At 44.0% G+C, this 26677-nt stretch overlaps 1 protein-coding gene across 1 annotated transcript in view; it reads right to left on the bottom strand.

Annotated features, from left to right (window-relative positions):
- Positions 1-26677, bottom strand: part of LOC139266620 (triadin-like) — a 563562-nt gene that overhangs the window by 335334 nt on the left and 201551 nt on the right. Inside the window, exons 12-15 of the mRNA XM_070884212.1 lie at positions 22291-22332; positions 21193-21225; positions 9800-9850; positions 9548-9565 (exon numbers count right to left, since the gene is read on the bottom strand). Coding sequence (XP_070740313.1) covers positions 9548-9565; positions 9800-9850; positions 21193-21225; positions 22291-22332 — 144 coding nt within the window. The remainder of the gene's footprint in view (positions 1-9547; positions 9566-9799; positions 9851-21192; positions 21226-22290; positions 22333-26677) is intronic.

The raw sequence follows: 26677 nt of genomic DNA, 5'->3' as shown, positions 1-26677 counted from the left end.
GCTATTACCTCCTATATTTTTACAATTGTTCAACCATTGGTGGCCATGCCGTCTGTTGCCAAGGCCCTAAGCTCTAGAATGCCCTCCCTAAACCTCTCCAAAAAAAAAAATTGTCTTATAATACTGTGGCTCAGTGGGTAGCACACTCATCTCCGAGCCAGAAGGTTGTGCGCTGAAGTCCCACTCCGGGAAACTGAGCACACAAATCTAGGTCGATACTCCAGTGCTGCACTGAGGGAATGCTGCACTGTCAGAGTTGCCGTCCCTCAGACGAGACATTAAACTGAGGCCCCATCTGCTCTCTCAGGTGGACGTAAAAGATCCCAGGGCACTGAGAGTCCGCCGCTGCTTGGGGCAGAGTAGCAGAGGGAAGACTTCCACCCCTCCCTGCAACCCTGACTCATTTTCCTGAGGACCATTGGCCATGCAGGACAGGCTCCTGTGGGAATTTTCACTCAGATTACTGATACAGAGTTTGCTCTCCCACAGGTCAGCAGGAGTGTTGAGCTGCTGACCAGGAGCAGGGGCAGTGGTGCAGTGGAAATGGAACATGATGCCATCTCTCATGAATGAAAACACGTCTGTGCCCTTGAGATCCCCTGAACAATGCCTGGGCTACTGGCAGAAAGCAACCTCAGACAGGTTGTTCTGGCAGACACCGAGTTGTTGCAGTCTGCAGCTGGGAACTCTCTCAGGCCCAAGCTCTTTGAATGAACCACAGCAGTTACCCTCCTACCGTGTTGCAGGCATGGAAGAACACCTCGTAGAAACATTAGAATAGACAAAAATTCACTTTAGTTAGGCACTCGGAGCTGCACCAGGATGAGAAATAATTTGTAGGCCTGTCTGAAAGCAACTTACTTTCACATGCAGAACAGTGCCTCCATCTCCACCTCAGCCCCTCTGCCACTAAAACCCTTATACACGGCTTTTATCATCTCCAAACTTGACTATTACAATGCTCTCCCATCTTATTGCTGGCTTATTCCTAGGAACCTCCTAAAATTAAAAGCAAGGTACTGTTGACATCCATAGACACTGACAGCATTTACAAAAAGTCATTAAAATAGTTTAGATCTCCTGATAGTATCTGACAGAGCTCAGATATTTCCATGATATGGTCAACCTGATTAAATTTTTTTCTTGGGGCCCTCCTTTATTTATTCATGTTAGCATATCTTGAGAGCTTAGCTTGAACTTCTTTTTGAGGTCATGAAACTGCTTACACATCTCCTTCCATTTGTGTATGGTGATCAAAGCTGAGTTTACCCAGTTAATAAGTTTCTTCCAAGCTGTTTAATGACAGGCTGGGACAATAGTGATCACTACTGTACCAGAACGAATGTAATTCCTGACGACCATGTCATCACCTGATCTATAGCTCAGTCAGTAAACACACTACAAAAATGGTGGGCCTTCTTCTTGAATTGCTGAAATTTTTGTAGTGGTTTGATACAATGGAATGGCTTGGTAGGCCACTTCAGAGGACAGTTAAGAGTCAACCACGTTGGTGTGGGACTGGAGTCACATATAGGCCAAGCCAGCTAATGACGAGAGGTTTCCTTTCCTAAAGGATGTTAATGTTGGGTTTTTAAGACAATCTGACAGTTTCATGGTCACTTTTAGTGATACCAGATTTTTAATTATAATAGCAGGCCCAATGCCAGGTGTTCTGGGAGTCTATTATAACATGCAGTCGAATTTAATGAGCCAATTCTGCAGTTTACAAATAATAAACACACGTTAAGAAATCTCTAAATTCTATTTGCCGTACACTGTATTAATGGATTGCATAAGCTTTAGAATACAGACTTGTTTCATAAGAACATAAGAACATAAGAAATAAGAACAGGAATAGGCCATATGGTCCCTTCAGCCTGCTCCGCCATTTAGTACGATCTTGGCTGATCCGATCATGGACTCAGGTCCACTTCCCTGCCTGCTCCCCATAACCCCTTATTCTCTTATCGGTTAAGAAACTGTCTACCTCTGTCTTAAATTTATTCTATGTCCCAGCTTCCACAGCTCTCTGAGGCAGTGAATTCCATAGATTTACAACCCTCTGAGACAATAAATTTCTCCTCGTCTCAGTTTTAAATGGGCGGCCCCTTATTCTAAGATTATGCCCCCTAGTTCTAGTCTCCCCCATCAGTGGAAAAATTCTCTCTGCATCCACCTTGTCAAGCCCCCTCATAATCTTATACGTTTCGATAAGATCAACTCTCAATCTTCTGAATTCCAATGAGTAGAGGCCCAGCCGACTCAACCTTTCCTCATAAGTCAACCTCCTCATCTCCGGAATCAACCTAGTGAACCTTCTCTGAACTGCCTCCAAAGCAAGTATATTCTTTCGTTAATATGGAACCCAAAACTGCATGCAGTATTCCAGGTGTTGCCTCACCAATACCCTGTATAACTGTAGCAAGACTTCCCTGCTTTTATACTCCATCCCCTTTGCAATAAAGGCCAAGATTCCATTCGCCTTCCTGATCACTTGCTGTATCTGCATACTGTTATGTATGCAATAAAAGTTCAAACTGAGTACTGTTTAACTAAGCAAGGTACAACCTTGCTTCTGCTTTATTTCGGCCCAGAGTGTCTGACGCTCAAAACGCCTTTTATACCTAAGCAGCACCATGTGCGTGCTGCTCAGTGGCCTCCAAAAATGACGCCATGTGGTGGCTACAAACAGCATGTACATACATGACAATATGCCCATCTGAGATCTTATCACAGTCTGTCACAGGTTGAGACGGTCCGGTGCTTTGCGCTCCCGGGATGACCGTCTCAGTTCGATTCCAGCCTTGGGTGAGTGTGCAGGGTCTGTTGTGGCTGATGGCTGGATGACTGACTTGTTGGGGGTGGCAGTGGCCAGGTCAGGAATTGCAAATCCATTTTTATTGAACAGGTCCATGATGGAAATTCCGGGTTCACTGATGACCCTTGAGTCCTCTGAGGACTGCTGGTCGGTTGGTTGGTCGTCGATGGTTTCTTCGTCCGACTGTTCTGGCTCGTCTGTGTGCCTCAGCTTTGTCTGATCCATGTGTTTCCTGCAAGTTTGCCCGTTCTTGAGCTTAATAAGGAATACTCTGCTGCCCTCCTTGGCCATGACCATACCAGCGATCCATTTGGGACCCTGACTATAGTTCAACATATATACAGGATCATTAACAGAAATCTCGTGTGACACAGTTGCGTGATCGTGGTACCCTTGTTGACTTTGTCTTCTGTATTCAACATGATTATTTAAATCCGGATGTACCAGAGATAGCTTGGTCTTAAGACCTCTTTTCATCATAAGTTCAACAGGCGAGACTCCTGTGAGTGTGTGGGGTCTTGTCCTGTAACTCAGCTGTATGCAGGACAAGCGGGTCTGCAGTGACACTTGGGTTACTCTCCTCATGCTTTGCTTGATAATTTGTACTGCACATTTAGCTTGCCCGTTGGATGCAGGCTTGAACTGACCTTACATGTTTTATACCATTAAGTTTCACAAACTCCTGAAACTCCTGACTAATGAAGCACGACCCATTGTCGCTCACCACTATGTCAGGCAGACCATGTGTCGCGAACATGATATTGAGATTCTCTATGGTTGCCGTAGACGTGCTGGATTACATGATTATGCATTCTATCCATTTCGAATGAGCGTCCACAACCACTAAAAACATCTTTCCCAGCAAGGGATCTGCAAAACCTACATGGATCCTGGACCAAGGTTTGGATGGTCACGACCACAGACTCAGCGGTGATTCCACTGGTGCTTTGCTGAGCTGCATGCAAGTGTTGCACTGATGCACGCATGCTTCCAGCTCAGAATCAATACCTGGCCACCATACATGGGACCTGGCGATGGCCTTCATTATCACTATACCAGGATTTGTGCTGTGTAACTCACGCACAAACTTCTCTCTCCCTTTCTTGGGCATTACAATGCGATTGCCCCACAATATGCAATCTGCTTGAATAGACAGTTCGTCCTTGCGACGAATGTATGGTTTGGCTTCCTCGCACATTTGCTTAGGTATGGCAGACCAATCCCCTTTGAGGATGCAACTCTTTACCACCGATAAAATCGGATCCTGGCTGGTCCAGGTCTTAACTTGTTGAGCCGTGACAGGGGTTCCTTCACTCTCAAAAGCATCCATGATTAACATTAGATCTGCCGGTTGTGGTGTTTCCACTTCCGGTGTGGGCAACGGCAACGGGCTCAAAGCATCGGCACAATTCTCTGTGCCAGGTCTGTGGCGAATGGCATAATCATAGGCAGATAATGTCAGCACCCACCTTTGGATGTGGGATGAAGTGTTGGTATTGATACCTTTCCTCTCGGAAAACAATGAAATGAGCGGCTTGTGATCGGTCTCTAATTCGATCCTCAGACCGAACAGGTATTGATGCATCTTTTTAACACCGTACACACGTGCTAAAGCTTCTTTTTCTACTATGCTGTAGGCTCTTTCTGCTTTAGACAAACTTTTGGATGCATATGTGACAGGTTGAAGTTTCCCCAATTCATTGGCTTGTTGGAGTACACAACCAATTCCATATGATGATGTGTCACAGGCCAAAACTAAACCTTTACATGGGTCATAATGTACCAGCAGCTTGTTCGAGCAAAGCAAATTTGTGGCTTTCTCGAAAGCTCTGTCTTGAGATGCACCCCATACCCAGTTGTCGCTTTTTCTCAATAGCATGTGCAGTAATTTGAGTAAAGTGCTCAATTTAGGTAGGAAGTTACCAAAGTAATTGAGTAGACCCAGGAATGAATGCAGCTCTGTCACATTCTGCCGCTTGGGTGCATTCTTGATGGCCTTGGTTTTCATGTCAGTAGGTCTGATGCCAACAGCTGCGATTTTCCTCCTGAGGAATTTGACCGCCGGTGTCATGAAGACGCACTTCGAGCGTTTCAGTCTGAGTCCCACTCTATCCGAATGCAGTAGAACCTCTTCCAGGTTGTTCAGATGTTCCTTGGAGTCACGACCGGTGATCAGGCTGTCATCTTGGAACACGACGGGTTCTGGAAATGGACTTCAGTAGACTTTCCATTTTCCTCTGGAATATTGCTGCAGCCGAGCGAATTTCGAAAGGGCACCTGTGGTAAATAAACAGTCCTTTGTGTGTGTTAATGCATGTAAGTCTCTTCGATGTCTCGACCAACTCCTGTGTCATATAGCCGACATCAAGTCCAGTTTTGTGAACTAATTCCCTCCTGCTAGCGTCGCAAACAAGTTGTAAAGTCCTGTCCCCTCAGTACAGATTTACACGAGGCATGTAGTGAAGTCAAGGTCACTCTGGACCTGCACCTTTTATTTCACAGCTCTGGAGTGCTGCACTTGCCTGAGACCTGTGCTTATATACCTGTCTCTTGCAAGTGCACCCCCGGTGGTAAGGTATGCTGGTGGTTACAGGTCATATCTTATTCCAGTCATGTATAGCATGTTGGGATACAGTTATATATAATAATGTAAGATACATGACACAAGTCATCAGCCTTCGGTAACGGGTTCTCATCTTGTTTCGAAACCCTGTTGATCGTAGCCTTGTCGTCTCCACAGATTCTGACTGCGCCATTACTTTTCTGCACAGGAACAATGGGGCTGGCCCATTCATTAATAGTGATATGATCCCTTCACGCTGGAGTCTGTCCAGTTCAATTTTGACCTTCTCCCTTATCATATACGGCACTGCCCGAGCTTTATGATGGACGGGTCTTGCATCTGAGTCCACGTGGATCTGCACCTTGGCTCCCGTGAAGTTGCCGATACCCGATTCAAAAAGCGAGGGGAACTTGCTCAATACTTGGGCACATGTATCTTCCTCCGATGACAACACCTTTATGTCGTTCCAGTCGCATCTGATTTTCTCCAACCAACTCCTGCCGAGCAGCTTTGGGCCATTGCCTGGAACAATCCACAGCGTGAACCGCACCGTTATATGACACTTTAATTTGTGCACTGTCAATCACCTTTATCAGTTCCTTGGTGTACTTGTGCAGCTGAGTTAACAGGGTTCAGCTTGGGCTTCACAGTCTTAGTATCCCCCAACTTATTAAATGCCCTCTCGTTCATGATCGATTGACTCGCCCGCGTGTCCAGTTCCATCGATACCGGTATCCTGTTAAACTTCACATTAATCAAAATTGGTTTACTTTTGGTTATGAAGGAGTACAGTCCATACACTTCCTTGTCTGGCATCTCGGATTGCGTATCCGGATCCGCGTGGTCTGACTCTCATCCTCCACGTGGTGTGTTGCAGCTCGCTTGCTCATCTGCGGACATTTGGGCTGGAGAAGCCCGGCTCTCAGACAGCCTTTGCAACTATATTGCTTAAATCGGCACTGCTGGTGCCGATGATTTCCCCCACAACGCCAACACGGAGAAGTCATTCACATTCCCGCTGCGGACTTTAGGCAGCCACAGGTTTCGCGAACGTAGCCGGATATGCCCTGCCATGTGCCGCTCTGCCGAACACCGAATCAATCGCATTTACAGTAGTTGCCGAGGTTCGGTTCTTCACCGATATTTTCTTTAAACTCCTGTCCGTCAACATACATGATTGAGCGATCTGGATGGCCCTTTTTAAATCCAACTCCTCCACCACCAGAAGTTTGCGCAGGATCACCTCGTGGTTGATACCGATAACAAACAAGTCCCGCAGCATGTCTGCCAACACCGTCCCGAACTTGCACGGTCCCGCTAGATGTCTCAGGTCGGCAACGAATTCCGCCACGCTCTGGCCCTCCGATCGAACATGTGTATAAAACCTGTATCTCGAGATGATGATGCCGTCGTCTGGCTTGAGGTGCTCCCGTACCAATGTACACAACTTCTTGTACATTTTCTCTGTTGGATCATTTGGCATGAGTAGATTCTTTATCAGACCTTAGATCTTTGAACCGCACACAGTGAGGAACACGGCCCAGCACTGATCTGCATCGTCGACCCCCTTCATTTTGTTGGCCACGAAGTAGTGGTTCAAATGGCTCACAAAGTCTGCCCAATCTTCTCTCTCCACGAATCGCTCTAAAAATCCAATCATGCTCATTTTGCAAACAAAGGTTCTTGTATTCTAGTCACCAAATGTTATGTATGCAATAAAGATTCAAACTGAGTACTGTTTAACTAAGCAAGTACAACCTTGCTTCTGCTTTAATTCAGCCCAAAGTGTCTGACTCTCAAAATGGCTGGCCTTTTATACCTGAGCAGTACCATGTGCGTGCTGCTCAGTGGCCTCCAACAATGATGCCATCTGGTGACTACAAACAGATGTACATACATGACACATACTAACCTTTTCTGTTTCATGCAAAAGTACTGCCAGGTCCCGCTGTACTGCAGCACTTTGCCATTTTTCTCCATTTAAATAATAACTTGTTCTTTGATTTATTTCTACCAAAATGCATAACCTCACACTTTCCAACATTATACTCCATCTGCCAAATTTTTGCCCACTCGCTTAGCCTGTCTATGTCCTTTTGCAGATTTTTTCTATCCTCCTCACACATTGCTTTTCCTCCGATCTTTGTATCATCAGCAAACTTGGCTACGTTACACTCAGTCCCTTCTTCCAAGTCATTAATATAGATTGTAAATAGTTGGAGTCCCAGCACTGATCCCTGCGGCAGCCCACCAGTTACTGGTTGCCAACCCGAGAATGAACCATTTATCCTGACTCTCTGTTTACTGTTCATTAGCCAATCCTCTATCCATGCTAATATATTACCCCCAACCCTGTGAACTTTTATCTTGTGCAGTAACCTTTTATGTGGCACCTTGTCAGATGCCTTCAGGAAGTCCAAATACACCACATCCACTGGTTCCACTTTATCCACCCTGTTCATTACATCCTCAAAGAATTCCATCAAATTTGTCAAACATGACTTCCCCTTCATAAATCCATGCTGACTCTGCCTGACCAAATTATGCTTTTCCAAACGTTCTGCTACTGCTTCTTTAATAATGGACTCCAACATTTTCCCAACCACAGATGTTAGGCTAACTGGTCTATAGTTTCCTGCTTTTTCTTTGCCTCCTTTTCTAAATAGGGGCATTACATTTGCAGTTTTCCAATCTGTTGGGACCTCCCCAGAGTCCAGGGAATTTTGGTAAATTACAATCATTGCATCCACTATCCCTGCCGTTATTTCTCTTAAGACCCGAGGATGCAAGCCATCAGGTCCAGGGGATTTACCTGCCTTTAGTCCCATTATCTTACTGAGTAGCACCTCCTTAGTGATTGTGATTGTGTTAAGTTCCTCCCCTCCTATAGCCCCTTGACTATCCACTGTTCGGATATTTTTAGTGTCCTCTACTGTAAAGACTGATACAAAATATTTGTTCAGAGTTTCTGCCATCTCCATGTTCCCTATTACTAATTCCCCAGTCTCGTCCTCTAAGGGGCCAACACTTACTTTAGCCACTCTTTTCCTTTTGATATACCTATAGAAACTCTTGCTATCTGTTTTTATATTTTGTGCTATTTTACTTTCATAATCTATCTTCCCTTTCTTAATCATTTTTTTAGGCATTCTTTGCTGGCTTTTCAAAGCTTCCCAGTCTTCTGTCCTCCCACTAGTTTTGGGCATTTTGTATGCCCTTGTTTTTAATTGGATACCATCCTTTATTTCTTTGGTTAGCCATGGATAGCTATCTTTTCTCTTACACCCTTTCCTCCTCACTGGAATATATTTTTCTTGAGAGTTGTGAAATATCTCCTTAAATGTACACCACTGTTCACCAACTGTTCGACACTTTAATTTATTTTCCCAGTCCACTTTAGCCAAATCTGCCCTCATACCGTCATAGTCTCCTTTATTTAAACTTAGTACACTGGTTAGAGATCCAACTTTCTCATCCTCCATTGATTTTGAAATTCAATCATGCTATGATCACTCATTCCAAGGGGGTCCTTTACTAGGACATTATTTATTAATCCTGTCTCATTACACAGGACCAGATCTAAGATAGCCTGTACCCTGGTAGGTTCTGTTACATACTGCTCAAGGAACCCATTCCTTATGCACTCTATGAACTCCTCCTCAAGGCTACCCTGACCAATTTTATTTGTCCAATCAATATGGAGGTTAAAATCACCCATGATTATTGCTGTTCCCTTTTTACAAGCCCCCAATATTTCCTGGTTTATGCTTTGACCAACACAGTTGCTACTGTCAGGGGACCTATAGGCTACGCCCACCAGCGATTTTTCCCCTTATTATTCGTTATCTCCACCCAAACTGTTTCAGCATCTTGATCATTTGAACCAATATCATTTCTCACTGTTGCAGTGATTCCATCCTTTATCAATTGAGCTCCCCCACCTCCTTTTTCTTTCTGTCTGTCCTTCCGGATTGTCAAATACCCCTGATTTCAAACTTGAAATTCTTCCATTGCACAACATAATCACCTCTCACATTGAAAAGCAAAATTAAACACAAATATAATTAGAAGAAAATCATTTCCTTTAGTTTTACACTTTTAAAAACGTTACTTTTAGTTTTCCACCATCAGTTTGTAAATGTAACACAAGGAAAATATTTACTCACCTTCTTTCTTTTCTTTCACTGTAATAAACAAAATAATTACTTTATAATATATCTTTACTAGTCCGTAAATACAGCTTGCATATTTATTAGATTTTGCCTTTGTTAACAGTATATATGCTTCAATAAATATTTTGATAATTTAAGAAGAATTACCAGTTTTATACTTTTTGCAATTATTATGACCAGTAGATGGCATAATTGTATTTTAATTCCCATCAGAAACCAAGAAATTCTGGATTGTGCAGAATTTACCTGATGTGACTTTGGATGGTCTGTGTTTCGTTGAAGGGGCTTCCACTGGTTCTATACAAGGAAGATAAAATATCCTTAAAGAAAGTAGAATACTTTGAAATTTCGATGATCATTCTCTGTTGTATCCCAAAATCAAACTGACATATAAAGATTCTGCAGTGCAATGTACAGTGCCATCCACTTTAGTTGGTAGTATGAAGTTTTCATAGAATCATTGAATGTTAGAAATTTACAGCACGGAAGGAGGTCATTTCGGCCCATCATGTCGGCGCCAGCCAACAAAGAGCTATCCAGCCTAACTCCTTCACGGCAAATGAGCCAAAGGTGGGTAGATGAAACGTTACAAGAACACCCTCAAAGCCTCCCTGATAAAGTGCAACATCCCCACTGACACTTGGGAGTCCCTGGCCAAAGACTGCCCTAAGTGGAGGAAGTGCATTCGGGAGGGCGCTGAGCAACTCGCGTCTCATCGCCGAGAGCATGCAGAAATCAATCGCAGGCAGCGGAAAGAGCATGCGGCAAACCAGTCCCATCCACCCTTTCCCTCAACGACTCTCTGTCCAACCTATGACAGAGACTGTGGTTCTCGTATTGGACTGTTCAGCCACCTAAGAGCTCGTTTTTCAAGTGGAAGCAAGTCTTCCTCGATTCCGAGGGACTGCCTATGATGAAATTCCAGCCTAACCCACTTTTCAGCTCTTGATCCGTAGCACTGAAGGTTACGGCACTTCAAGTGCACATCCAAGTACTTTTTAAATGCGGTGAGGGTTTCTGCCTCTACTACCCTTTCAGGTAGTGAGTTCCAGACCCCCACCAACCTCTGAGTGAAGAAATGACCCCTCAAATCCCCTCTAAACCTTCTACCAATTACTTTAAATCTGTGTCCCCTGGTTGTTGACCCCTCTGCTAAGGGAAATAGGTCCCTCCTATCCACTCTATCTAGGCCTCTCATAATTTTATACACCTCAACAAGGTTTCCCTCAGCCTCCTCTATTCCAAAGAAAACAAACCCAGCCTATCCAATCTTTCCTCATAGTTAATATTTTCCAGTCCAGGCAACATCCTCGTAAATCTCCTCTGTACCCTTTCTAGTGCAATCACGTCCTTCCTGTAATGCGGTGACCAGAACTCCACACACTACTCTAGCTATGGCCTAACTAGTGTTTTATACAGATCAAGCATAACCTCCCTGCTCTTGTATTCTATGCCTCGGCTAATAAAGGCAAGTATTCTGTATACAAAAGCAAAATACTGCGGATGCTGGAATCTGAAATAAAAACAGAGAATGCTGGAAATCTCAGCAGGTCATACAGCATCTATGGAGAAAAAAACAGAGTTAACGTTTCATGTCGATGACCCTTTGTCAGAATTCCGTATGCCTTCTTAGCCACCTTATCTACCTGGCCTGCTACCTTCAGGGATCAGTGGAGCTTGCACTCCGTTGTTCCTCTACACTTCTCAGTGTCCTACCATTTAATGTGTATTCCTTTGCCTTGTTAGCCCTCCCCAAATGCATTACCTCACACTTCACCGGATTGAATTCCATTTGCCACTGTTCTGCTCACCTGACCAGTGTCATGTATCTCACACTACTGTATATAACTGTATCTTAACATGCTATACATGACTGTAACTAGATATGACCTGTAACCACAAGCATACTTTACCACCAGGGGTGCACTTGCAGGAGACACTGCATACCTGTTCCACACAGGTATATAAAGGCAGGTCTCAGGCAAGTGAGGCACTCGAGAGCTGTGAAATAAAGGTGCAGGTCCAGAGTGACCTTGACTTCAGCATATGCCTCGTGTAAGTCTGTACTGCAGGGTCAGGACTTTACAACCAGTTCATTGATATATTCCTGCAGTCAACAGCTTTCTTCTTCATAATCAACCACACAGCCGATTTTAGTATCATCTGCAAACTTCTTAATCATACCCATTACATTCAAGTCTAAATCTATTTGTTCCATTGGTCGCATCGTCATATATTAATTTGAATAATATTTGTGTAATACATTGATGTAATTGTCAGTATGGGTGTTATTGGGTCACTGGGAAGAAATGCTTTCAAATGGTATGGGGTGTCGGGGCAATTACTTTATCACATCACCCAACCCCCCCCCTCCCGCCACCCACCCCCACCCCGACCCCCCCCCCCCCCCCCCCGGCTCCTCCCCATGACTACCACCAAAGATCTACAATAAAACTGTCAAAAATTGATAGAAAAAGAGGCCAAAATATTTTATCTAAATGTATTCTTTGTCCTCATCTACAAACCCTTCACAGTTTTGCTCTTTATTCTACGTTCCTTTATTCAGTTCTACATTCCTGCACTCGCCATCTGTTCTTTCAATTCTGGCATATTTTGCATTTCTCCTTTTCTTCATTCCAGTTAAGGTTGCACAATGATCAACTACTTCAGCTACACATTCTGGAACATTCTACTAGGCCCATCTACCTTGCTACCTCTCTCCCCACCTTCAAAAACCTCAAAATCTACCTCTTCTGTTTGGGACAGATTGTAGCGTCTTTTAACATGTACGAAGCTATTTGCACTGTTTCACTTGACTGTATAGTGAAATTCCTTAGAATATTCTATACTGTTCTTGCCCAAAATGATTCTGGGTTTTTGAAGACAAATTGTAATTCATAATCAACTGTAATCTATTAGCTTCATATTATTGAAAGTTAGGGCATTTTGGAGTTTAAATCCTTTAGTGTGCCATTTATAAAAGCTAATTTTCCAAATGAACACTTCCTAATATGAATAGAAAATCGAGAGAACAACACTTGAAATTTCCCGATTCGTGCTCCAGGTGGCTAAGGCTTCATACCCTTGAGAAACCTATCATCACACTATTACCTTCCACTGCTAGTGCACCAGCTGCTACTTGGTAGATGACTATTAGTCCCATAAATTGTGTACCGCTTCTTCCTGACTCATTTATAGTCCCCGTGTTTAATCATCTCCTCTCCTCCCCCACAGACAGATCATTGAAGGACTTCACTTGTCACTTCACTGGAGTCACTGAAACCGGTTCTGGGGGAGGTTGGACCAGTAAAAACCGGACGGGCTGCACCTGGGCAGGACCAGAACCAATGTCCTAGGGGGAGTGTTTGCTAGTGCTGTTGGGGAGGAGTTAAACTAATATGGCAGGGGGATGGGAACCAATGCAGGGAGACAGAGGGAAACAAAGAGGAGACAAAAGCAAAAGACAGAAAGGAGATGAGGAAAAGTGGAGGGCAGAGAACCCAAGGCAAAGAACAAAAAGAGCCACTGTACAGCAAAATTCAAAAAGGACAAAGAGTGTTAAAAAAACAAGCCTAAAGGCTTTGTGTCTTAATGCAAGGAGTATCCGCAATAAGGTGGATGAATTAACTGTGCAAATAGATGTTAACAAATATGATGTGATTGGGATTACGGAGACGTGGCTCCAGGATGATCAGGGCTGGGAACTCAATATCCAGGGGTATTCAACATTCAGGAAGGATAGAATAAAAGGAAAAGGAGGTGGTGTAGCATTGCTGGTTAAAGAGGAGATTAATGCAATAGTTAGGAAGGACATTAGCTTGCATGATGTGGAATCTATATGGGTAGAGCTGCAGAACAGCAAAGGGCAAAAAACGTTAGTGGGAGTTGTGTACAGACCTCCAAACAGTAGTAGTGATGTTGGGGAGGGCATCAAACAGGAAATTAGTGGTGCATGCAATAAGGGTGCAGCAGTTATAAAGAGTGACTTTAATATGCAAATAAGTTTGGCTAACCAAACTGGAAGCAATACGGTGGAGGAGGATTTCCTGGAGTGCATAAGGGATGGTTTTCTAGACCAATATGTCGAGGAACCAACTAGGGGGGAGGCCATCTTAGACTGGGTGTTGTGTAATGAGAGAGGATTAATTAGCAATCTTGTTGTGCGAGGCCCCTTGGGGAAGAGTGATCATAATATGGTGGAATTCTGCATTAGGATGGAGAATGAAACAGTTAATTCAGAGACCATGGTCCAGAACTTAAAGAAGGGTAACTTTGAAGGTATGAAGAGTGAATTGGCTCGGATAGATTGGCGAATGATACTTAAGGGGTTGACTGTGGATGGGCAATGGCAGACATTTAGAGACCGCATGGATGAACTACAACAATTGTACATTCCTGTCTGGCATAAAAATTAAAAAGGGAAGGTGGCTCAACCGTGGCTATCAAGGGAAATCAGGGATAGTATTAAAGCCAAGGAAGTGGTATACAAATTGGCCAGAAATAGCAGCGAACCCGGAGACTGCGAGAAATTTAGAACTCAGCAGAGGAGGACAAAGGGTTTGATTAGGGCAGGGAAAATGGAGTACGAGAAGAAGCTTGCAGGGAACATTAAGACGGATTGCAAAAGTTTCTATAGATATGTAAAGAGAAAAAGGTTAGTAAAGACAAATGTAGGTCCCCTGCAGTCACAATCAGGGGAAGTCATAACGGGGAACAAAGTAATGGCGGACCAATTGAACAAGTACTTTGGTTCGGTATTCACTAAGGAGGACACAAACAACCTTCCGGATATAAAAGGGGTCAGAGGGTCTAGTAAGGGGGAGGAACTGAGGGAAATCCTTATTAGACGGGAAATTGTGTTGGGGAAATTGATGGGATTGAAGGCCGAATAATTCCCAGGGCCTGATGGACTGCATCCCAGAGTACTTAAGGAGGTGGCCTTGGAATTAGCGGATGCATTGACAATCATTTTCCAACATTCCATTGACTCTGGATCAGTTCCTATCGAGTGGAGGGTAGCTAATGTAACCCCACTTTTTAAAAAAGGAGGGAGAGAGAAAACAGGGAATTATAGACCGGTCAGCCTGACATCAGTAGTGGGTAAAATGATGGAATCAATTATTAAGGATGTCATAGCAGCGCATTTAGAAAGAGGTGACATGATAGGTCCAAGTCAGCATGGATTTGTGAAAGGGAAATCATGCTTGACAAATCTTCTGGAATTTTTTGAGGATGTTTCCAGTAGAGTGGACAAGGGAGAACCAGTTGATGTGGTATATTTGGACTTTCAGAAGGCTTTCGACAAGGTCCCACACAAGAGATTAATGTGCAAAGTTAAAGCACATGGGATTGGGGGTAGTGTGCTGACATGGATTGAGAACTGGTTGTCAGACAGGAAGCAAAGAGTAGGAGTAATTTGGGACTTTTCAGAATGGCAAGCGGTGACTCGTGGGGTACCGCAAGGTTCTGTGCTGGGGCCCCAGCTGTTTACATTGTACATTAATGATTTGGACGAGGGGATTAAATGTAGTATCTCCAAATTTGCGGATGACACTAAGTTGGGTGGCAGTGTGAGCTGTGAGGAGGATGCTTTGAGGCTGCAGAGTGACTTGGATAGGTTAGGTGAGTGGGCAAATGCATGGCAGATGAAGTATAATGTGGATAAATGTGAGGTTATTCACTTTGGTGGTAAAAACAGAGAGACAGGTTATTATCTGAATGGTGACAGATTAGGAAAAGGGGAGGTGCAACGAGACCTGGGTGTCATGGTACATCAGTCATTGAAGGTTGGCATGCAGGTACAGCAGGCGGTTAAGAAAGCAAATGGCATGTTGGTTTTCATAGCGAGGGGATTTGAGTACAGGGGCAGGGAGGTGTTGCTACAGTTGTACAGGGCCTTGGTGAGGCCACACCTGGAGTATTGTGTACACTTTTGGTCTCCTAACCTGAGGAAGGACATTCTTGCTATTGAGGGAGTGCAGCAAAGGTTCACCAGACTGATTCCCGGGATGGCGGGACTGACCTATCAAGAAAGACTGGATCAACTGGGCTTGTATTCACTGGAGTTCAGAAGAATGAGAGGGGACCTCATAGAAACGTTTAAAATTCTGATGGGTTTTGACAGGCTAGATGCAGGAAGAATGTTCCCAATGTTGGGGAAGTCCAGAACCAGGGGTCACAGTCTAAGGATAAGGGGTAAGCCATTTAGGACCGAGATGAGGAGAAACTTCTTCACCCAGAGAGTGGTGAACCTGTGGAATTCTCTACCACAAAAAGTTGTTGAGGCCAATTCACTAAATATATTCAAAAAGGAGTTAGATGTCGTCCTTACTTCTAGGGGGATCAAGGGGTATGGCGAGAAAGCAGGAATGGGGTACTGAAGTTTCATGTTCAGCCATGAACTCATTGAATGGCGGTGCAGGCTAGAAGGGTCGAATGGCCTACTCCTGCACCTATTTTCTATGTTTCTATGTTTCATGGAATCATAGAATGATACAGCACAGAAGGAGGCTAGCATGCCTGTGCTGGCTCTTTGAAAGATCTATCCAATTAGTTCCCACTTCCCTGCTCTTTCCTCATAGCCCTGCAAGTGTTTCCTCTCCAAGTATTTATCAAATTCTCTTTTGAAAGTTATTATTGAATCTGCTTCCACCACCCTTTCAGACAGTCCATTCCAGATCACAACAACTCGCTGCGTAAAAAAATGTTTCCTCATGTCACCTCCGGTTCTTTTGCCATTTACCTTAAATCTGTGTCCTTGGGTTATCTATCCTTCTGCTACTGGAAACAGTTTCTCCTTATTAAGTCTACTAAAAGCATTCATAATATTGAACACCTCTACCAAATCACCTGTTATCATTCTCTGCTCCAAGGAGAACAATCCCAACTTCTCTAGACTCTCCACATAACTGAAGTCCCGCATTCCTGGTACCATTTTAGTAAATCTCCTCTGCACCTTCTCAAAGATCTTCACATCATTCCTAGTGTGGTGACCAGAATTGACCATAATATTCACCTGGAGCATAACCAGTGTTTTATAAATGATTAGTGTAACTTCCTTGCTTTTGTACTCTATGCCTCTATTTATAAAGCCAAAGATCCCGTATGCTTAGAACATAAGAACATAAGAACATAAGAAATAGGAGCAGGAGTCGGCCATTTGACCCATCGAGCCTGCTCCACCATTTAATATCATGGCTGATCTGATCATGGACCCAGCTCCACTTCCCTGCCCGCTCCCCATAACCCTTTATTCCCTTATTGCTCAAAAATCTGTTTATCTCCACCTTAAATATATTCAATGACTCAGCCTCCACAGCTCTGGGGCAGAGAATTCCACAGATTTACAACCCTCTGAGAGAAGAAATTCCTCTTCATCTCAGTTTTAAATGGGCAACCCCTTATTCTGAGACTATGCTCCCTAGCTTTTTTACCAGCCTTCTCAGCTTGTCCTGCCACTTACAAAGACTTGTGTATGTACACGCCCAGGTCTCTCTATCCCTGTACCCCTTTAAAATTGTACCATTTGGTTTATATTGCCTCACCTCATTCTTCCTACCAAATTGAATCACTTCCCACTTCTCGGCATTAAATTTCATCTGCCATGTGCTTGCCCACTTCATCAGTCTATCTATGTCCTCCTGACGTCTGTTACTATCCTCCTCACTGTTTACTATATTTCCGAGTTTCATATCATCTGCGAACTTTGAAATTATGCACTGTATACACAAGTCGAGGTAATTAATATATATCAAAAAGAGCAGTGGTCCCAACATCGAACCCTGGCGAACATCAATTCACACGTCGCTCCAGTCTGAAAAACAACCCTTCACCACTACTCTCTGCTTTCTGTCCCTTAGTCAATTTCGTATCCAGGCAGCCACTGTCCCTTTAATCACAAAAACCCGGGACTTAAAGAACAGGTAGTGGATGGAGAAAGCGCAAGAGATATAGCAGCTGACCGACAGCCATGGTGTGCGAGGATTCTTCACCGCAGTCAAGGCCACATACGGACAAACTCTCAAGTCCCCACCCCACTCCTGGCCAAGAATGGGGAAATACTCATCAAGGACACCGAGGCAGTCAGAGCCCACTGGAAGGAGCACTTCGAAGATCTCCTCAATCAAGACTCTGCCTTTGACTCGGGTATTCTTGACTCCATCCCACAGCATGCTACCCACCACCACCTCAGTGAGACCCCAACACTGCACGAGGTAGAAAAAGCCATAAGACAGCTTAAAAACAACAAGGCTATGGGTGCGGACGGAATCCCTGCTGAGGCATTGAAGTATGGTGGAGAGACACTGTTGGCGCGGATACACGACATCTCTCTCATTTGGAGGGAGGAGAGCATACCGGGAGATCTCAGAGATGCAGTAATCGTGACCATCTTTAAAAAAGGGGACCAGTCTGACTGCGGCAACTACAGAGGAATCTCCCTGTTATTAGCCACTGGGAAAGTCGTTGCTGGAGTCCTCCTCAACCGTCTTCTTCCCGTGGCCAAGGAGCTCCTCCCGGGGTCACAGTGTGGATTTTGTCCCCTATGGGACAGAATGGACATGATTTTTGCAGCGCGACAGCTGCAGGAAAAATGCAGGGAACAGCACCAACCCTTATACATGGCCTTCTTCGACCTTACAAAGGCCTTTGACACTGTCAACCGCGAGGGTCTACGGAGCAGCCTTTTCCGTTTCGGATGCCCCCAAAAGTTCGTCACCATTCTCCACCTGCTCCACACCGACATGCAGGCCATGATCCTTACCAACGGATCCATCACAGACCCAATCCATGTCTGGACCGGGGTCAAACAGGGCTGCATCATCGCCCCAACCTTCTTCTCAATCTTTCTCATTTGGAGGGAGGAGAGCATGCCGGGAAATCTCAGAGATGCAGTCATGCTCTCCTCCCTCCAAATGAGAGAGATTGAGAAGAAGGTTGGGGCGATGCTCCACCTCACAGTCAACAAGCTCCCTGCTGGAGTGGAACTAAACTACAGAACCAGTGGGAACCTGTTCAAACTGCGCTGTCTCCCTGCCAGATCCAAAACAACCCCAACCTCTGTCGTCGAGCTACAGTATGCGGACGACGCCTGCGTCTGCGCACATACAGAGGCTGCACTGCAGGACATAGTCGACGTATTTACTGAGGCGTATGAAAGGATGGGCCTTATGCTTAACACCCGTAAGACAAATGTCCTCCACCAACCTGTCCTCACTGCACAACACTGCCCCCCCCAGTCATCAAGATCCACGGCGTGGCCCTGGACACCGTGGACCACTTCCTATATCTTGGGAGCGTCCTATCAACAAGAGCAGGCATCGATGACGAGATCCAACACTGCCACAAGTTCGCCAGTGCAGCCTTTGGTTGCCTGAGGAAAAGAGTGTATGAAGATCAGGCCCTCAAAACTTCCACCAAGCTCATGGTCTACAGTTCTGTAGTAATATCTGCCCTCCTGTGTGGCTCAGAGACATGGACCATGTACAGTAGACACCTCAAGTTGCTGGAGAAATATCACCAATGATGTCTCCGCAAGATCCTACATATCCCCTGGGAGGACAGGCGCACCAACATCAGCATCCTTATTCAGGCTAACATCCCCAGCATTGAAGCACTGACCACACTCGATCAGCTCTGCTGGGCAGGCCGCATAGTCCGCATGCCAGACACGAGGCTCCCAAAGCAAGTGCTCTACTCGGAGCTCCTTCACGGCAAATGAGCCAAAGGTGGGCAGCGGAAACGCTCCAAGGACACCCTCAAAGCCTCCCTGATAAAGTGTGACATCCCCACTGACATCTGGGAGTCCCTGGCCCAAGACCGCACTAAGTGGAGGAAATGCAACCGAGAGGGCGCTGAGCACCTCGAGTCTCAACGCCGAGAGCATGCAGAAATCAAGCACAGGCAGCGGAAAGAGCGTGCGGCAAACCAGTCCCACCCATTCCTTCCAACGACTATCTGTCTCATCTGTGACAGGGTCTGTGGCTCTCATAGTGGATTGTTTAGCCACCAAAGAACTCACTTCAGGAATGAAAGCAAGTCTTCCTTGATTCCGAGGGACTGCCTATGATGACGTGGGCTTCAATTTTGCTAACAAGTCTATTATGTGGTACTTTATCAAATGGCTAGTTCCCCCAGCCAGAGTTTTTTCTTCCATTTATAACCTTCTAGTTCCTATTGCCAAGTCAATTTATATTCCAACTAGCCAACTGGCCATTACATCCTACAACTGGAAGCTTCTGTAAAAGCTTCATAAGTGGATCATTATCAGATACCTTCTAAAATCCCAAGCAAATTATAGCACCAATAATACCATTCGTGACACCTGAAGCACTGCATCATATTGGGCATTGGTATCTATTATTATTAGGTGACTAAGTGCTCAATGTGCTCAGCACCTCAGAATGTGGGTCCCAAGCACTGTCAGCATTTGTAGCCAGTTCACAAATTATGTTTAAAGCTCATTAAAGACCCTGCATTTTTTCAAATTAGGAATAATTCCACAATTGCTTGCTTTCAATGGAGGCCTGCAGTAAAATGCATATTGGGGGAGAACGTCGAGAGTGCTAACTTTTAAAAGTTGAAACATTTAGTACTAGATGCTAATGATTTTCAACTTTGAAAAAATTTGGTGTTTGCGCTCCAGGAGAGCTAAATCAAGCGCTCCACATCCTTCCTGGAGTGCAAGAGGCAACAGGCGGGCGGTAGATGTGTAGCATTGCACAATGGGCCATGCAGCGCCTCCGCGTTGGAAGGCTCCTTCCATCCCTTAAAAGGAAGGGCCATCGCTGCAGGCTCTGCAAGGGAAAAACTTACCTGGTCCCCCACGGCAGCGACGATCCAGCCTGATCAGCCGGATGCACTGCAGTAAACTGCCCGGCTGATCGATCGGGACGGAAAAGGCTTGGAAAAAATGGAGTTAGAACATTTCAGAAATGTTTTTCCTGACATCGGCCACCTCGCCTTTAATCATCGCCCCCGAAGCACCCATCCTCCCATTGAATGCATCCTGCAACTGCTAGTGTATTCGCCTAGCGATGCTGCAGGGGGCGGAATCGAAGTTCAAGTCCGGGTTGCTACCGGGACGATGCACACGACGATGCCGTCATGATCTCCGGGTGAGGGATATTGGGGCACAGCGTCCTACCGCCGCTGCAAACCTTCCACCGAATTTAGCGGGAGTCAATCATCTTACCGCGCCCAGTTGGTAAGTGCTTTAGCGCCCCATCATCGCCTTTATCAAAGCAGTCTTTGCCTGCATGAGCACTTCAGTACTATACTGATCCAAGGGTGCACGTAGCATGCAGAAGGTCGGACAGGAGAAGCCTTAAATTAGTTCAAGGGAGCTAAGAAATATTTCTTGAGAAGTAATTTTTCCATTCCAGGATTGATTACCTCCAACTTGGAAAGGCCTCAGAACTTGCCAAGAGTCTCAATCGACCACATGCCATTAGATTCTATTGGGCCTTACAGGAGCATAATGGAGTGATTCCTGGGATAGTCCAGGAACCGCATTGGACAGGCACTGTTTACATTACATGTGTTTACATTATTAAACTCAGTGAACCATTGACAATTGCAGAGTACATTTAAATATCCTTCTCACAGAGTTATCTGAGAATAACAGAATACTGAGCACATACTTTTGGTCGCCCTGTCAGCGAGCTTCTTTTTAACTGTGCATAACAAGAGAAAAAAAAGTTAAAAAGCTGTTATTTTAATGTATCAATAGTTTTCAATTTAAAAAATAACTTTCTACATTAAAACCTATTGCCGCATACAAAACAATTCTTTCGTATTTTCCAATCAAATAAATTATTTTACAACTGGTATTGATAAATAAAGCGAGGAATGCAAATAAATGTATTATCCAGTGTGATGATGGAACTGGAGCTGCATATTCCTCTCTCATAACTTTTGTAGCTGTTTCAGTGTGGGAATGGTGATTTTTTTTCAGTACAGTAGCTAATATTAATTTAGCCACAATCACAGTACTGGTCAGCACTTTCAGGAGGAGAAGGTGGTTAAAAAAAAAATCAGAATTTTAAATTTTGTTTCATGTATTTTTAATGCAGTTAATTGTTACATTAATAAATCAATCACTACTTCTATGCAATGATTTTATCATTCCACCCCTATATTTGAAATATATATTTGTTAAATATTCCTTAGACAGTTTTAAGCAGTTCTTAGCACCTTTTTATGAACATATTTATGAAAATATTTGCATTTAGTCTGATGAGCTTGTGCTAATTAACAATTCAGAATGGTTACTTGAATAGCCATTGTTTTTTTGTTGATATTTTCACAATCAATCTTATTCGTTATAAAAAATTTGGAGCCTATTGTAAGTATGAAACAGTTCTCAGCCAGGACGATCTGTGACATGGCACTTCCATTAAAATATTAAATCAGAAAATAATGTGAAATTACTACACGGAATAATTAATTTACCATTAAGAGTTGAAAGAAATGCTTGAAGTACATGCCTTAGGTAAAGAAGCAAGCAGTTGGACAATTGAAAAATTACACATTTTTAGGTTCTGCAAAACTTTCACATAGCCATCACATTAAGCCTTTAGCAAATTTATAATGAAAGACATTGCCATTAGAATGCCATCAATCTCAATGAAGAATTTATTGAAGCATTGTTTCAGTCATGCAGTTTATTCTTTCAGGTAAATCATTCTTTATATATATATGTGTGTGTGTTTGTGTACGTGTGTATGTATCTGTCAAACCTTTTGTTTCTTTGATGGCAGGAGGAGGCAATTTCTTCTTTTCTAAATAAAGGAATGTTAATCATTTGCTATTATTATGTGCAACACATAATACTTAATTAAATGTCAGAGACAATAAATATGTTGTACAGTTAGAATTTACCGATAGACTGACAGCAAGTCCAGGAAAATTTCTATCTCCCTTGCCAAACTGATTACTCATGCACTAGGATATTGAGACAACTATTAATATTAAAGTAATATAGCTACTGCAATATCAGGAGTTGCTTTACTATTGTAATATTTACCCTGAACTAAAAGATAAACCACTAAAAATAAGTAAAAATAAAATTAGGGTTGAATTCCTGCCCAATGCACCTGGTGAATGCTCCCTTAACAGGCACAAAGGATAGGAAAAGGATTGGAGATCCATGACATTGGGTTGCCACCCGCTTCATGTCACCTGGAATTTCAAACCATCCCTGGGGACAGGACAGAGTATTTGTACATGCAAAATGATCAAACAGAGACAAGCAGTAAGGACTAGAGGACCCAAGAAAGGAAGTTCCTTTTCTTTCTGGGACAGTAGGGCAGGGAATGAAGCTGCAGCCCATAGAAACATAGAAACATAGAAAATAGGTGCAGGAGTAGGCCATTCGGCCCTTCGAGCCTGCACCGCCATTCAATAAGATCATGGCTGATCATTCCCTCAGTACCCCTTTCCTGCTTTCTCTCCATACGCCTTGATCCCCTTAGCCGTAAGGGCCATATCTAACTCCCTCTTGAATATATCCAATGAACTGGCATCAACAACTCTCTGTGGTAGGGAATTCCACAGGTTAACAACTCTCTGAGTGAAGAAGTTTCTCCTCATCTCAGTCCTAAGTGGCCTACCCCTTATCCTAAGACTATGTCCCCTGGTTCTGGACTTCCCCAACATTGGGAACATTCTTCCCGCATCTAACTTGTCCAGTCCCGTCAGAATCTTATACGTTTCTATGAGATCTCCTCTCATCCTTCTAAACGCCAGTGAATAAAGGCCCAGTTGATCCAATCTCTCCTCATATGACAGTCCAGCCATCCCTGGAATCAGTCTGGTGAACTTTCGCTGCACTCCCTCAATAGCAAGAACGTCCTTCCTCAGATTAGGAGACTAAAACTGAACACAATATTCCAGGTGAGGCCTCACTAAGGCCCTGTACAACTGCAGTAAGACTTCCCTGTTCCTATACTCAAATCCCCTAGCTATGAAGGCCAACATACCATTTGCCTTCTTCACCGCCTGCTGTACCTGCATGCCCACTTTCAGTGACTGATGAACCATGACACCCAGGTCTCGTTGCACCTCCCCTTTTCCTAATCTGCCGCCATTCAGATAATATTCTGCCTTCGTGTTTTTGCCCCCAAAATGGATAACCTTATATTTATCCACATTATACTGCATCTGCCATGCATTTGCCCACTCACGTAAACTGTCCAAGTCACCCTGCAGCCTCTTAGCATCCTCCTCACAGTTCACACCGCCACCCAGTTTACTGTCATCCGCAAGCTTGGAGATATTACACTCAATTCCTTCATCTAAATCGTTAATGTATATTGTAAAGAGCTGGGGTCCCAGCACTGAGCCCTGCGGCACTCCAGTAGTCATAGCCTGCCATTCTGAAAAGGACCCGTTTATCCCGACTCTTTGCTTCCTGTCTGCTAACCAGTTCTCTATCCACGTCAGTACATTACCACCAATACCATGCGCTTTGATTTTGCACACCAATCGCTTGTGGAGGACCTTGTCAAAAGCCTGTTGATCCGAATACACCACATCCACTGGTTCTCCCTTGTCCACTCTGCTAGTTACATCCTCAAAAAATTGGAGAAGATTCGTCAAGCATGATTTCCTTTTCATAAATCCATGCTGACTTGGTCCGATCCTGTCACTGCTTTCCAAATGTGCCGCTATTTCATCCTTAATGATTGATTCCAACATTTTCCCCACTACTGATGTCAGGCTAACCGGTCTATAATTACCTGTTTTCTCTCTCCCTCCTTTTTTAAAAAGTGGTGTTACATTAGCTACCCTCCAGTCCATAGGAACTGATCCAGAGTCGATAGACTGTTGGAACATGATCACCAATGCATCCACTATTTCTAGGGCCACTTCCTTAAGTACTCTGGGATGCAGACTATCAGGCCCCGGGGATTTATCGGCCTTCAATCCCATCAATTTCCCTAACACAATTTCCCGCCTAATAAGGATATCCTTCAGTTCCACCTTCTCACTAGGCCCGCTGTCCCCTAGTACATTCGGAAGGTTATTTGTGTCTTCCTTCGTGAAGACAGAACCGAAGTATTTGTTCAATTGGTCTGCCATTTCTTTGTTCCCCATTATAAATTCACCTGAATCCAACTGCAAGGGACCTACATTTGTTGTCACTAATCTTTTTCTCTTCACATATATATAGAAGCTTTTGCAGTCAGTTTTTATGTTCCCTGAAAGCTTACTCTCTTACTCTATTTTCCCCCTCTTAATTAAACCCTTTGTCCTCCTCTGCTGAATTTTAAATTTCTCCCAGTCCTCAGGTTTGTTGCTTTTTCTAGCCAATTTATATGCCTCTTCCTTGGCTTTAACACTATCCTTAATTTCCCTTGTTATCCACGGTTGAGCCAATTTCCTCATTTTATTTTTACTCCAGACAGGGATGTACAATTACTGAAGTTCATCCATGTGAGTTTTAAATATTTGCCATTGCTCATCCACTGTCAAACCTTTGAGTATCCTTTGCCAGTCTATTCTCGCCAATTCACGCCTCACATCGTCGAAGTTACCTTTCCTTACGTTCAGGATCCTAGTTTCCGAATAAACTGTGTCACTCTCCATTTTAATAAAGAATTCTACCATATTATGGTCACTCTTCCCCAAGGGGCCTTGCACAACAAGATTGCTAATTCATCCCTTCTTAGTACACATCACCCAGTCTAGGATGGCCAGCTCTCTAGTTGGTTCATCGACATATTGGTCTCGAAAACCATCCCTAATACACTCAAGGAAATCCTCCTCCACCGCATTGCTACCAGTTTGGTTAGCCCATCAATATGTAGATTAAAGTCGCCCATGATAACTGCTGTACCTTTATTGCACACATCCCTTATTTCTTATTTGATGCTGTCCCCAACCTCACTACTACTGTTTGGTGGTCTGTACACAAATCCCACTAACGTTTTCTGCCCTTTGGAATTCCACAGCTCCACCCATACCGATTTCACATCATCCAGGCTAATGTCCCTCCTTACTATTGCATTAATTTCCTCTTTAACCAGCAACGCCACCCCGCCTCCTTTTCCTCTCTGCCTATCCTTCCTAAATGTTGAATACCACTGGATGTTGTGTTTCCAGCCTTGGTCACCCTGGAGCCATGTCTCCGTGATGCCAATTACATCATATCCGTTAATTGCTGTCTGCACAGTTAATTCGTCCACCTTAATCCAAATACTCCTCGCATTGAGGCACAGAGCCTTCAGGCTGTTGCTTTGGACAGCGGCCATAAAGCCCTAATGACAGCGGCTTCATTTTCACACCCTGTCCAAGTGCAAGGCTTTGTCAAGGATAGGCCTGCACCCAAGATGTGTTGGGGCTAGGTTGATAACCAGAACCTACAAATACAGACAGATTCATGTCAGGTCAGCCAGCGCACACCTCAGCTGTGGTTCACGTCATTAGCATCTGGTCCAATAGGAACAAGACATTGGCCCCTTTACTTGGACTGATTTGGCATTTATTCCGCACAGTCTCTATTCTATCTATTTTATTCCCCACACCACCCTCTAATATTTAAAGTTCAAAAAATGTAATTATGTTGAGCCACATTTCACATCTCACGGCGGTCCCAATTAGTTAGACTTGTTTGTGCATGTTTAGGTTTTAAAAAATGTGCCCACAAAGTTGCTGGAAGTGCGAGCTGATAATGGCACAGTGAGAGCAACAGGGCCTCTGGGACCTTGGTGAACAACGGGACAAATAGTGTATCTCCTTAAGCAATGAGATTTCAGCATTGATAATTAAACAGAGGAAGGAGTGAGAAGGAGGATGATTTAGAGGGAAAGAAAGATTGGATCAGGAGAGAGGAAAAAGGAAACAGAAAGGAAAAGTAAGAAAAAAATGTCAAATGTAAAATTTTACATTTCTACAATCTTCTAAAGCCATTCACAACCTGAAGGAATGACACTCCATATCTATGATTGTTCACATTCTGGGCTAGAGGGGTTGATTGGCAGTCATTAACAATTATCACATTGTTAAAAGGGTACTTACACTATTAATTACTAGACTTAACTTTCTGTGGTGAGTTTAATGGGAAAGTAATATGCAAATGCTGCAACTTCATAAAACTCACAGGGAGATGGCATTTTCGCGAAG

The sequence above is a fragment of the Pristiophorus japonicus genome, chromosome 7 (genome assembly GCF_044704955.1).
Source record: "Pristiophorus japonicus isolate sPriJap1 chromosome 7, sPriJap1.hap1, whole genome shotgun sequence".
NCBI lineage: Eukaryota > Metazoa > Chordata > Chondrichthyes > Pristiophoridae > Pristiophorus > Pristiophorus japonicus.
Note: the sequence above shows the minus strand (reverse complement) of the source record. Positions and strands in the feature narration are given on the sequence as shown.